Raw genomic sequence first — 14,124 nt, forward strand, 5'->3', positions numbered from 1 at the left:
TAATCCAGAATCCCTTGGCTCTTGATGGCCAGGTGCAATTAGATAGTGTTAACCGGTGTACCGCCTGAGCACCCAGCCGTGCTTTGAGTTACCAGACGTGCTTTGAAAATGCGTGGCAATGTCTGTGCTGATTTGGGATTCAATGGAAGAACTCAATGAGTTTGTTTACAGTGTCGATGCAAATCGAAAATTATTTAGACTTCCATTTATTTTCAGTCTCATTCAGCTCCAAAGCTGTTTGCCTGAGATCATCTGTAAATATTTTCACGATGGAAAAGAGAGTAAAATTGCTTCGGTTTTGGAGAGGGACTGGTTAAATCTGGAGCAATATTATGGTAACGCCATTTTCTTTGAAATGAAAATGTGCAGATGATGTTATGGATGACTGATATTGAAAAGAACGGCAGTCAAAATGAAGAAAGGTTAAGTGATTTTGAAAGGTTTCACTTGCTGACTTACCAAACAACTGAATATTGGTTTAGTTTCTGTAAATTGGTAGTATATTACTCTACTGAGTCAAAATTAACTCAGCCTGGTATGTGATAATATACTCCACTTTCTTCAAATACGCTTTTGCTATTAAACTCATGGTAATTTTTGTTTAGAAATAAAAATATTCTCTCTATCATCATTCTAGATTATATATATGACACGGTTAAAAACATTCAGATCCTTCTATTTGCAGAAATTGCATTGCAGAGTGTAGAAACTGCCTTATGATTTCCTGCAGACGTGATGCCTAATTAGAGTGATTGTAATTAGTCCTTCTGATGCATTTTTCATCCATGACGCACTTTACAAACATGAGGTAACTCGTGCTCGTTCCAGTTCTCTTCCCCAGATAAATAATGTTATGAACCTTGCTGTAGAAATGAGAAAAATCAGGAGAAGGAGTCGAACGTCATGTGGAGCTGTAAGGAGAGCTTAATGTAGGTACCAGGCTCTGCCCCTTGTGAGCATCTGTCTTAAATTAGGTCACTGCTCAGTCTCTGTTTGCCCAAGCATCTGCTCATTTGTTGTCTTTAGGACTCAATAGCTCCTTTTCCCTCACTCAGTGTAGTTTCTGGCCCATATTTCCTCTTTACTTCACTCCCTTTACTTCAAGAGCATAAATCTCTGTCCTTTCTCTCTGCAATCTCCCGAAACTGTTTTTCCTTTTTGCAGCTCCTCTTCTCCTCCACCGTCAGCAGCTCCCTGCCTCTTCAGGCTGTTCTTTCCCATCCTTTCCCTCTCAGTCGGCCAGGACAATCTTTCAGCCCATCCTTGGGTTTGTGGGACGGGTGCCCTCCACTCAAAAACTGGCTTCTTGTTTCCAGGGAGGAGCAGGGGTGGAGAGCAAGCCGGTGGGACTCGAACCACGTCTCGCTGTTGTGGCATTGGCGTATTACACGTTGGGGAAAACTTACGGAGTATTTAGCCTGGCTGGGCTCCAGATTGCCACTTCTCAGGAAGAAAAAGGCACTGTAGGTCCCAGTCTGGTGTTTGTGCCACTTAATCACGGGTAGCCGTGCCCTGCCTGACTCCTCGGCCGGTGCTGGCAGCAGTCTTGGTCGTACTGACAGCCTTCTGAACCCATAGTGTTTTGCTCTTATTTTTAAATCAGCATCTAGAACTAGGAATTTTCCTGAAAGTCTTATTTTTTCCCAAGTTTTCCTGAAATACTAATAAATGTGATTTCGACTTGCAGATCAAAAATGAAATAAAATTCACCCAACATTGATTTTGGGCTTTGAGTGATGGGATTTCATTTGTGTGGTTTGGGGGAGCTGTTGGTTTTCAGGGGGCTTGGGGAGCAAAATATTCCTGATTTACGCGATGCTTTAAAGCGATTGGGAGCCGAGGACGGTCTGTGCAGGATGGATGTGGGAATCAGTTGCATGCATGGTTTCCCCAGGAGCCCTGTTGCTCTCCTCTCTCCCCAGCATCCGATTCCCACCGTCTTTGGAAGCTGTGGTGCTTCATCTCAAGCTCTTTGTTCCTAAAAGTGGATGGGAGCAATGGGGAAACGTGTTCAGCCCTTTTCCTCAACCCTTCTTCATCCCACGGCTCTTTGGAGCTGCAGCCATCTCCGTGTTTCACCGGGGCAAATAACACAGCCTGATGCTGAGAGGAGAGTTAGGTGGTGTGAACAGGGAATTTAAATTTAATTTGAAGGGTAATATGAACTAAACAGATTTATAACTCATTACAAATCTCTTTTTTTTTTTTTTTTTAATAAAGTGAGGTCAGCAGTGCCAGCCAAATTTCAGCAGCAGAGGCAGATTAAGTTTGATCTTGGATATCCTGGTGTGATAATTTAAGCATCTTTTTATTTTTACTTTTTTTTTTTTTTTTATTTGAGTGGTTCTTTACATGTGAAGTAGAAAAAAAAAATGAAGAAATACACATTTAAAACCAGTCTTGCTGCTCCTCGTTAAGATTGTTGGCTTCCGAAGAGCTGAAGGATGTCATTAAATTTCTTTGGGTCAGTTGAGACGGGTACTGAATTTCATGATTGAGAGGAAAATGAACCAATGAGTATTTGTTCAAAGCAATGTCTGCAAATTACCTGTCCTGTCTGGTATGGATTATAGATATTTGAGGGAGAGAGAAGTGATTATCAACAATAATCAATCAAGAGCATTTATCCAATGTCCTAGGTTCTGGGTTTCTTCGTGGGCAGGCTGAGTTTATGCAGAGTTGGATATCTACTTGGTTTAGCAGGAATCATCTTATTTCTGAAGCAAATTCATCATTTTACTTGATTTTCATCAAACAGAGACACGTGGGTAATGCTGTCACAGCTATTCGGCACATCCCACACACAGTGTTTTCAGGCATGTGACACAATCCATTTTGTTGTGTTTATTAAGATTTATTTTATTCCAATGTTGTTGTTTAACTGAGGTATGTAATTCAAGTTTTTTATTGTTGTTTTGTGATATTTTTTTTTTCAACAGATGTGGGAAGAGGCCATTGCCTTGGGTAAAGAACTTGCAGAACAGTATGAAAATGAAATGTTTGATTATGAGCAACTCAGTGAACTGCTGGTAGGTTTTTTTAATGACATAGTGCAACAATTGTTTTCAGAATTTAATTTCTAAGCTTTTAAAATTATACTAAAAATCCCTCTTATGACAGTAAAATGCAGAAGTAGGTGTCTGCTTTGGCTTCGTTGGACACATGATGATTAACTGGCTACCACTGGAGTGGCTGAAAAAGATAGAATTGTATTTTTTTTTTAGCTGAAAGAAAAATATTTTTGTAATTTTAAGCTGAATTATATGGGATATAAAAGGAAATTTGGAATTGAAATATAAATGAGAACATGAAAAAAAATCCCCATTCTCTCTCAAGTGTCTTTCCATATTCACGTTTCTTTTTTTAGATATGAATAATCCCCAAGCATTCATGTCTAGAGTCAGTTATTTTTGCCCTGACGTTACCCATTCATTACGCCTGCACCATTTTTTTTCTTCTCCAAGGAGATAAATGGCAGCTGTCACTGTCCCTCCGAACTTCTCGACCATTTTCACAGGAGTTGATACATGATTCCAGTTTGGTTCTGAAAACTCTTGACTTTCAGATTTTTGGTGCATTTTTTTCTTTGCACTCACCAGAGTAGGTGGTCCTTAATTTCTATGAATTTTTTGTCTGCTTTATCCCCGTCTGTCTGACCTGGGCGTTAATATGGTGTCATTGCACCCCCTTTCTCCACTGACACACAGTTTGAGGATGGCTATGAGCCGTCTTCCCCAGAAGCATCTCCATCCCCATCTCCCCAGTATCTTCTTTCTTGGGGAGGAAAGAGTAAAACGCTGCTTCTCTCAGTTTTATGGTTTCTCAGCTCCATGATCTTTGTTTTGTCCGTGGTTCTGTCCTCTAGCTCTCTAGAGCTGAATTTATATCCCTTTTTGATGGTCCTCCTTTTGGGGCATTTTAAATGGTTTTGGTGACAGAGTGATTGTATTGATTTGCTGAACAAATCTGGAGCCTGGTTTGACGTGGCTCTGTACTGCAGGAGGTAAGGGACATTGGACGTGGAGCGTTTCTGAGATGCTGTGGGATGCCAGAGGAGTCTTTCTTGGGCTGCTGCCTGCACCGCTGTCAGCAGGGCAGTGTTCAAAAGAGAATATTCTTCATTTCAATATAAAAGGAATCCAATAGAGATTGTTCCTTAGCTAGAAATTATTCCCATGTGTTAGATATGATTATTCACCAATGGGTAGCTTCTCTCTGAGTCCCTCATTTTTCATTTTCCATCTCTTTTAAGCTTGCATGTGGGAAGATGGGCAGCTTTTGTCACAGAGGCAACCACTCTTTCCTTGTCATACTGTACCCATTTTTGGAGCAGAAGTCTGAATTTGCACTTAGAATAGAATAGAATAGAATAGAATAGAATGGTTTGGGTTGGAAGGGACCTTCAAAGATCATCTAGTCCAACCCCCCTGCAAGGAGCAGTGATATCTTCGACTTTGTACATTGTAGCTGATGGCCAGTAATATGGAGTTATAGATTTTATACTGAGGAAATATCTCATTGTTTAGATGAAGTGACATCATTCCAAGCAGTGATACAAACCAGGTATGGTTCATCTCCTTGTGGAAATGCAGTTTTTCCCTCTTCTAATAGAGGAGACCCACAACTTCCAGTTCTCACATCAAACATCTGAGTTTATCTGCTCCTTATATATCAGGCAGGAGAAATTAAGAGAGACATCACAAAAATGAGTACTAGCGTGCCCTGGGTATTCATTCCTAATAAGGCAAAGATCAAAATTCACGCTCCCGCATGAGTCAGGTCTCTCGTACCCCGTTAGTTTTTATTATTGCTGCTGTTGAATGGTATTAGTGAGCTAGCTCTTCTTTTTTCCCCTGCAATAAAATTTAAAAGTTTTTTGTTTCTTTCTGTTCTCCCTATTGTGTCTTTTTGTTCAAGCAATATTAAATATTAGACTCTAAGACAATTCACAAATGACAAAATAGTTTTGCTGCGGGTGAACTCAGAAATATACAGCAGATCTGGGTCTTTGTAGTCTGCGTGCCATTTACTGTTATCTGTCGTAGGGGAGCAGTAATAAACCTCCCCCCAAATCAGAATTCATTCTCTTACACAAAGCAATAGACTAAAAATAAGTTAATGAACAGATTGTCTGAAGCTGCACGTTTGTTATTATTTCATCATTCGAGATGAAGGATTCCGCTTCGAAAACAGATGGCATCTGACATGCGTGTATTTATTCCAGAAGTTAAATTTTTCTGCAGTTCTCAACTGCGTGCTTTCCATATGCAGATAAATAGTTGTAAATATGGAAAAGAAATAGTAGGAAAATGTAATGAAATGTAACAGCTGAAAACTGAGAAGTCAGCACCGTCGAGAGGAGCTGGCTTTAGCGGTACGTGCTTCATTGTTCCGGTGTTTTGGTGTGGGCAGTGTCACAACTGGGAATTCAGGCTGCCTTGCAAATTCTTGACCTTCATCAAAATTGAGATATTGGATATAGAGTCATGAGGTTCACCAAGATGAGCATAAAAACAATGGCTACAGAGTCTACTATGTCAAAATACTAGCGTATATCTGAAAAAAAAGGGATGGGTGAGGAATGTACATCTTTAAGTTAGAGATATACATAGAAGAGATCTAGATCTCAAGTGTAGGGCATCTCCTTGAAATTTAGGTCGTTAGAGTTCCTTTTATTTATTTTGCAGAGAAAGCAAGCCCAGTTCTATGAAAACATTGTGAAAGTGATAAGACCAAAACCAGACTACTTTGCTGTTGGATACTACGGCCAGGGGTTTCCAACATTCATAAGGGTAAGTGTCCACCTTTTTCCACAGACAATAGCAGGGTTGGGAATTTCCCTCTGTCGTGGAGAAAGTGCATTATTGTATGTCAGTGTGTGAGTTACAATCTATCTAACATCGGTGGTTGGTTTTGGGGTGTGTAAAACAAGCATTTGTTTTTCCTTTCCATATATCAAACAGCTGAATTTTAGTAGAGAAGCTTTTTCTTTAAATATACCCAATACTTCTTCACAGTATCACTAGAAATGAAGATAAACCACCCATTCCATAAATGCAGGCGATATCCAGCCCCATCTGAAATAGTGACGTTGCCTGACGGGTATTTGTAGATATAGATATGTGACTATGGTAGAGAAGCCTTTTGTACGAGACCATGTTTTCACGTCAGTGTCCTTTCCAACATGGTCACTAAAATGAAGTTGAATATCAGAGATGTGTGTGATACCTTTAAAAGCAATCTTTTATCATTGATTTTCATGAGTCGTGTCAGTTTAAAACATGCCATTGGGTTGGTGGTCATATCTGTCTTAAGAGCTGAGGATTTTCAGTTAGGAAAGAGTCTCCCTCCAGCCCCCTGTGGAAGAGCTACAGTAGATTAAGGCAGTTCAAGAGACAGAAGAATAAAATTATTACTGTTATTCTCAGATTATTCTCTGAGTCCAGGAGACTCAGAGAGATTTGATCTCAGGCCAGGGGCTGGTGGTACGTTTCGTCCTGGAAAATACACATTTAGGAGGCGAGTTCCTGATTGTAACTGAGTTAAAAAATGTTAACTCTCTCAGATTATGTTGTAATAAATACCAGGAGCAAGCCCAAACTTATTCTGAAGCCTAGCTCACTGGATAAATCCAGTGAATGCTGATTAATCTGTCTTTGTCAGGTTAATTGTGGTCAACTGGTCTTTCAATGTGTATGAAGCGTATAAAATCTGTATTTGTGGTGCATTAAAAGTAAAGAAACAAACATACGGTGATTTAGAATGCTAGAATAGTTTGGATTGGAAGGGGCCTTTGAAGGCCATCCAGTCCAACCCCCCTGCAAAGAGCAGGGACATCTCCAACCGGATCAGGTTGCTCAGAGCCCCGGCCAACCTGGCCTGGAATGTTTCCAGGGATGGGGCATCCACCACCTCTCTGGGCAACCTGATCCAATATTTCACCACCTTCATTGTAAAACATTTTTTCAATTTTTTTGTTCAAAAAAATCATATATTCAGACAGAAACTTTAAAAGTTTTTGAAGAAGGAAGGAAAGGCTTTCAAAAATCCCAAGAAATAAAACATTTACATAGAGTAATCAGGTGTTCATTTGGAAAAAGCCTTCTTTTCCACCGACTGGGTGGAACTTTTCCACAGTTCCTGCCAGGCTAAGAGTGAATTTTGCAGCATCCATTGTGTGCAGACCCTCAAACAAAAATAGGGAGATGAGGTCTTATACGTGAGCCCACTGCTTGGTCTTGACGTTATGGCTGGGCAAGTCATGACAAAGAGAGTTTGAGCATCTGAAATGCAGTTCTGCAAACTGATAAAGCCATATGTTAACAACAGACGCAAAGACGCTGCCACATGTATCAAGGGACCAACTCTAAAAAGGTGCAATATCTAAAAAAAAAAGAATTATTGTGATGTTTGAAATACATGTAGAGTAATGTCCATGCAACAGCTTTTATTGAGCATCAAACAGCAGATGATGTTTGTGGTACGTTAAGTGAAATAGCTTTAATAAGGGTTTTCTAAAATATTTATTAATAATTTCTTACGTTTTACCAGGCAAAAAATGCTTAATATCTGGTAAGAAGGAGTTACTGTTATGATTGACCAACCCATTTCTCTAGAAAATGATTGAATTAATATTTGATGGTATTCCTATAGGAAAGACTTGCATTATCAGGAATCTTCAAAGAGATAAATGTACGGTAAAGTCACTGATAACTTTGCAACAGGGATCGTGGTTCTGAGTTGTGAAATTTTAGGGAGTTACATGCAAAACTTGCAGAGAGCACATTATTTTCCCGTAGAAGTGCTGTGTTAAACTCTGTGGCCAAAGGGATCCGGTGCAGAATAGTGTCGCTCTGCTCTATCAATGCTGAACTGCTTTCACCCTTCACAACTGAATGTTTTGGTTTTGTTTGGGTTTTTTTTTTTTTTTTTTTTTTTTTTGGTAAGTGCAGGAAAACAGTTCTTATGCTTTACAGAATCCTCATGGATTGGTCAGCTTGTAATAAATAAGATATAAAAACTGAAAATTTGTCTCTTAAGTGCCTTGCTGGTGGAAGAAATCCTCAATACAAGCTTTTTCTTCTATGCAATTTTCCTTGTGAGTTACAGGTGTATATATACACTTCTTGGGCATCTACACTTTTTTTCTTTTTTTTCTTTTTTTTCTTTTTTTTTTTTTTTTTTTTTCCCCCCCAGATAGAGAGCATTAATTCATCCACTGTGCATTTCAACAGGCACCGTTGCAGAACTAAGCCCGACTGGGCAAATGTAACGTATTCCAGTTTTCTACGCCCAGTCCCATCACTTCTTTACCTAATAAGTGCTGTATAATTTTTTCACCAAGTGTTCATTTTGAGATGAGTAATGAGGTTAAGCACATTCAGATGCAAGTGTAACTTGCTTTAGTATGTTTGATCAGTTATGAAGATGCAAGTCATCTTTTACATTTCTCTTTAGAATTTAACGTGCTTGTTCAGTACATAAATGACTGTATAAAGTGTATCTTAATTTTCCGTATTGTTAAAAGATGAAACCAATATTTAGGAATACAATAGACTTAATTTAAAGGTTATACTTTGTGCAGACAACTGTACAATGGCAAAAATCTAACAGACTGATGTGAAGTCTGGAGTGAATTGGTCTTCCTAAAAGAGTCAGTGTCTGTGGACCTTCCTCCTAAAATTGGCAGCATTTTCTGTTTATGTTTTTCTCTGCTACTCTTGCTTGCTCACATCAATACCTTTTAATGAATGTTAGTGTAGAAAAGTCTCATGCTGGTTATTTACCTCCGTTCCACCATTAGCTGTGGAAGATGAATGAGAGGAATTACAGAGGGAGATCTTGGATTTGACAGAGGACGTAGTTTGTCTTAATATATTTTTGGTGGGCACCTGTTTTATGGATCCTTGAAATTATGTATTTGGATCCTGTTGAATTTAGTGTGGTTTATACTTAGGCCTAAAGTAAGCGCGTGCTTAATGATGTCGGTACTGAATTGGAGGTAAGGAAATCCATTTGTACTTTATTGAATTGGCATAAAGTATTTGTAGACTATTGATTATATCATAGTGTAAGGAACGTAAAATTTCTCGCTTAACGCCACTGCAGGCAATGCTTCTGAGATCCCAGTTCGTGGCTGAGGATGCTGGTATTAAGATTTCACCTCTCCATTTGTTTCCAGAACAAAGTCTTCATTTACCGGGGAAAGGAGTATGAACGCCGAGAAGACTTCGAAGCAAGGTTATTGACTCAATTTCCAAATGCAGAAAAAATGAAAACGACGTCTCCACCGGGCGATGACATTAAAAACTCATCTGGCCAGTGTATCCTTGGGTCGTACAGCGGCTCCTGCAGCCACACAGGTCGAGGATTTATGGCCAACACGAGCAGGAGACTGTTGCACTTCTGCCTTCATGAGTTTAATACATACATTTTGTTATTCTGTCCTTCCTTCACATTCGCATTCTCCTGTCCTGTGTGATTTAAATTCGCTTTTCAGTTCTTAACCCCTGAATTCAGATATTCAGTGCTTTACTGTAAAGCCAAAACTGGATTTACCGTCTAAATTTCACAGGCCAGTGTCAGAACAAATCATGAGGTGAGTTCAGGTTGGTTTTGCGATTTTAATGGTCTGCTTTGTAACACAAAAACTGTTTGTTGTTGTTGTGTAACAAATCTGTACACAGCCCAGGAGGGCAGGAATTGTGAGGGCATTCTGTGGATATTCTGAATATCAGCAGAGATTCCATCCAGCCCACTGGAAAACAATGATCCCATGAGGGTTTTATATTGATGCATAAACTTTTTTCCTAGTGCTAGAGTTCAGCAGCAATTCCTAAACAGATAGCATTTGATTTTGATTGTGCTTTTCCCTTTTTTTAGTTTCTATAGGGTGAATGAAGTCAAACGGTTTGAGTATTCACGCCCTGTTCGAAAAGGAGAGAAAAACCCGGACAATGAATTTGCGGTATTATTTTGTTAAAAACCAACTATTTTGAGAAATAAGTTTAAAATGCTTATACCAGAGAAGATAGATGAGGTGTCTCTTGCCAATACGTGTCCTGCCATGAACATTCTAGTCAGACATCATCTAAAATTCTTTTTGCAGCAATACCTTTTATTTACCTTATTTTTTTTTTTTTTAACTAAACCATATGTTTCATCTGATGGTCAATAAAACCCCCTTTGAGCACAGCTTATATTCATCAAAACGTTTACAACAGGTTACATCAAGTTTATTACCTTTTTTTTTTTATAGATGCCGTTTTATTCACAGGGGTTCTAGTGGACACAGCTAGTAGTATAGTAGTAGTAGTAATTAAAGTAATAAATTAATACATCATTTTTGGAGCACAGAACTTGGTTTTCTGTGTAGTAGCAGGCTCTAATCTCATCAGTGTGCTAGTAAATGCTGAGTATTTGGTTTCCTCCAGCTAAGACTAGATATTCATTCTGAGACCCCTTTAGTGTCTTTGGCGTCTCGTGGGGGCTGTTATATCAAAAATTGCTACTTTGCTAATCTACATGGATTTAGCTGAGGGGGTAGGAAACTCTCTTTTTCTACAACCATAATGCTAGAGCAGAGTGCTACAGTTTACAATATGTTTTGAGTATAGATTAAAAAAAAAATAGGTATATCTAAATCATTTTGAAATAAATTCTTTTGTTAGTGGAGGATGGAATAAATTCTGTTTTTAAAAACGCCTTGTAATAAATAAGATGAACTACCAACATATGCTAGGTCTAATAAAATCAGATCAAGAGATGTCTTTGACATCGGTTCTGAACCACACACGCGTGTGTGGAGGAAGAAATGTTAAACCCCGTATCCTTAAATTCAAACCAGTGAGGAGATGTTACAATGAAGGCATTGCAGTTTTACAGCTCAGGTGAAATCACAGGATCACAAATTCAGGTCAGGACCCTGCAGGTCAGGATGGAGCCTCAGGTCCAACCCCTGTCCCAGGCAGAGCCAGCTCCGGGGTGAGATCTGGCTGCTCAGGGCTTTACCTTGGCGGGACTGGAAACCTCTGAGCATGGGGATGGCACAGCCTCTCTGGGGAACCTGTCCCTCTGCTCCTCTGCCCTCTGGGGTAGAAACATTCCTTGTATCAAGATGTTCTGGTTTTGTGGAGGATGGTCCTTAAAAGCCCTGGAAGTTACATGGGAAAAATGACAGTCTAGTAAAACTGGTGGATCTTTTACATAGTGTTCTCCTTTAGTAAGAGAGCAGTTCTTTCTATTAAATCACGTATCAGAATTAAATTGTTGCTGCTCCATCATCTCCCCAAGCAGACTCCATTTGAATTTTCCCTCTGGCTTCGTAACGTCTGCCATACTGTGGTTCCTTTTCCTGATGATAGTGTTTTAAGGCTTTGCTGAAGATAAAATCTGTCAATCCAGTAATGTGATGTTTACTTTGTATTTGCAGAATATGTGGATTGAGAGAACCATCTATGTGACAGCGTATAAATTACCGGGGATTCTGAGGTGGTTTGAAGTCACATCAGTTTTCATGGTAAGATCAATTTGTCTTTATTGAGATTGCATAAAAGAGTGGAGCTCATACAGCCGAGGGAGCACTTATATGTCTGTATGACTCTGCTTCAGTTCCGTGAGCAAGCAATCAATGTGACTGTCGCTGGCGTCGTAGGACGGGGGGAATTTACTTGCTGAGGATGCTGATTATTGACTAAGGGCGACTCAAGTAATGCTTTTCCGCTCCCGAGAGAAGGAAGTGTGGGCTGACTCTTCCAGACCTTTAGGGCAAAGTCCTGTGAAGTGCTTGAAGTACTTTTATAAAGTGTTTCTGGCTTTCAACGGGTGAGCTGTTACAGCCTGTGGCGTAAGCTATGTGGCTCAAATGAGGAGGGACCTGAGGTGGTGTAGGGGAACCCTGCTACGTCAAAATGAAACTAGTCTGAATTTTGGAAAAGAAGATTTTGGTATTTTGGTTGTAATTTATTCAAAATATACCATAAATGGAATCATAGAATCATAGAATCTTAAGGTTGGAAGAGACCTCCAAGATTATCAAGTCCAACTGTCAACCCAACACCACCATGGCTACTAAACCGTGTCCTGAAGTGCCACATCTACATGTTCTTTGAACACCTCCAGGGATGGTGACTCCACCACTGCCCTGGGCAGCCTGTTCCCGTGCCTGACCACTCTTTCAGTAAAGAAGTATTTCCTAATATCCAACCTAAACCTCCCCTGCTGCATTCTGAGGCCATTTCCTCTCATCCTATCACTTGTTACCTGGGAGAAGAGACCAACACCCATCTCCCTACATCCTCCTTTCAGGTCGTTGTAGAGAGCGATGAGGTTTCCCCCCAGCCTCCAGACTAAACAATCCCAGTTCCCTCAGCTGCTCCTCATCAGAGTCATTCTCCAGACCCCTCACCAGCTTCATAGCCCTTCTCTGGACACGCTCCAGCAACTCAACGTCCTTTTTGTGCTGAGGGGCCCAAAACTGCGCACAGTATTCGAAGTGCGGCCGATGCATTGTATGAGTCTGCATATCTTCTCTACTTATCACTTGTAATTAAAGGTTGTTTTGGTTTCTTCCCTGTAGTTAGCTAAAATATACCCTAGCAACCTCACAGAGTAACTCCAAATTAGGCATTGCTCTGTTCTACCATTTAGACTGTTTAGATAAGACATATCCATTAAAGGCCTTTAAGATTAAATTATTCTTACGCAGCTCTAATTTTTAAGTAGCAATAAAAACATTGTTACTGCAGTTTTTAAATCTCTCTTGTGAGGCTTATTTTTAAAGGAAAAGAACAATTTGCATATGATTAATTAAAACCTTTTTCATTGCTCCATTGAGGTTGCGTTGGACAGTCGTGTTTAGATGAACAGAAGTAATGCAGAAAATTACTATGGTATCTATAGTAACAGAATATGAATGTGATGTTTGACAGTAATAGGCAGCTGAATAAAACACATTGGATTTTTAATGAATTTTGTATTTTCAATATAATCCTGATCGAGAAGATTGTATTTATCTTCATGATCGCAAGAAGCGTTGCTCATAACGGCTGGCAAACCTGATGAACGTCTCTTTCCTTACGAGTTAAGAGCAGAGCCTGACAGGCTGCTTTGTGCAGGCAATTTGTATACACGCACCTCCAACGCTCTGCTTGTCATCGGAATGTGCATAAATCCTGGGAGAGCGCTCTCTAGAAGCTTTTTGGAAGGAAGGATTGTATTAGTCACATCGCTGAAAAATGATACTGGAATGGAACTTAATAATACACGGGAAGGTGGCAAGGGGTAACTTCTGACCTAGCTCTGGCATGGTCACTACAAAATTGGTATTGACTTTCTTCAAGATTCCTGTCAGCTGAAATGCTGGAAGCACTGTCACGAGGTTTTCATCCCCATAACGCTAAATTTTGATTATGGATGCAGATATTATTGATGTTTTACTAAACACGATGAATTAAAGTCGCTCTGCGCATTTCATATTTTATTGATGGAAGTAGAATGTCTGTAAAGGAAGAGGTGAGATCATATCAAATCGGTGCTGAGAGAGAACTGAGTCATTTAATAAATGTGGTGTATTATGTTACATAACCTATAGGAACATAATTTCCTTAAATCTATTTGCTTTTCAGATTCCTTCTGAGTGCTTTTACCTAAATCTTTTCAGTCTGTTCATTATCTGCAAGGAATTTGTTGTACACATTCTTTATTCTGTGTCTGATTTATTTTAGCTGGGCACAAGTAGTTGTAGGAGAAAAATTTACTGAGGCCAACCAGTGAATTGGAAACTGGATTTTGAATTATACTTGCTTTTAAAAAGTACAAATAATAATCTCTGGGTTTTTTTTTTTTGCTGTTTAATTTTTTAGTGAATGTATAATTTTTGTTTGCCATGAATAGATTGTATAGTGCCCAGAGTTAGCAAGCTACTTGGAGCAAGGCTCATAATTTACAAGTATAGATATTTTTAATAAATAGCTTTCAGTAAGATCCAAAGCACGGTTTATAGTAATAGGTGTCCTCCATCGGCTTTTAAACTGCAGTCCTCCATCTGCTTTTAAAAAATTAGAGGAAGGATTATAAGAGTAGGAAAAGAAAGGAGAGTGAGAAAGCAAGCCATGATTGCTGATA

At 39.5% G+C, this 14,124-nt stretch overlaps 1 protein-coding gene across 3 annotated transcripts in view; it reads left to right on the forward strand.

Moving 5' to 3' along the window:
• The window catches only part of DOCK1 (dedicator of cytokinesis 1), a 287,834-nt gene that overhangs the window by 240,743 nt on the left and 32,967 nt on the right, over positions 1 to 14,124 (forward strand). For all 3 annotated transcript variants that reach the window (XM_086752623.1, XM_086752622.1, XM_086752624.1), the window contains 6 exons: positions 2,940 to 3,029; positions 5,688 to 5,792; positions 9,182 to 9,323; positions 9,520 to 9,598; positions 9,883 to 9,967; positions 11,432 to 11,518. In XM_086752623.1, the coding sequence (XP_086608749.1) occupies positions 2,940 to 3,029; positions 5,688 to 5,792; positions 9,182 to 9,323; positions 9,520 to 9,598; positions 9,883 to 9,967; positions 11,432 to 11,518 (588 nt within the window). The remainder of the gene's footprint in view (positions 1 to 2,939; positions 3,030 to 5,687; positions 5,793 to 9,181; positions 9,324 to 9,519; positions 9,599 to 9,882; positions 9,968 to 11,431; positions 11,519 to 14,124) is intronic.

This window comes from Chlamydotis macqueenii, chromosome 7 (genome assembly GCF_036417535.1).
Source record: "Chlamydotis macqueenii isolate bChlMac1 chromosome 7, bChlMac1.mat, whole genome shotgun sequence".
Classification (NCBI taxonomy): domain Eukaryota; kingdom Metazoa; phylum Chordata; class Aves; order Otidiformes; family Otididae; genus Chlamydotis; species Chlamydotis macqueenii.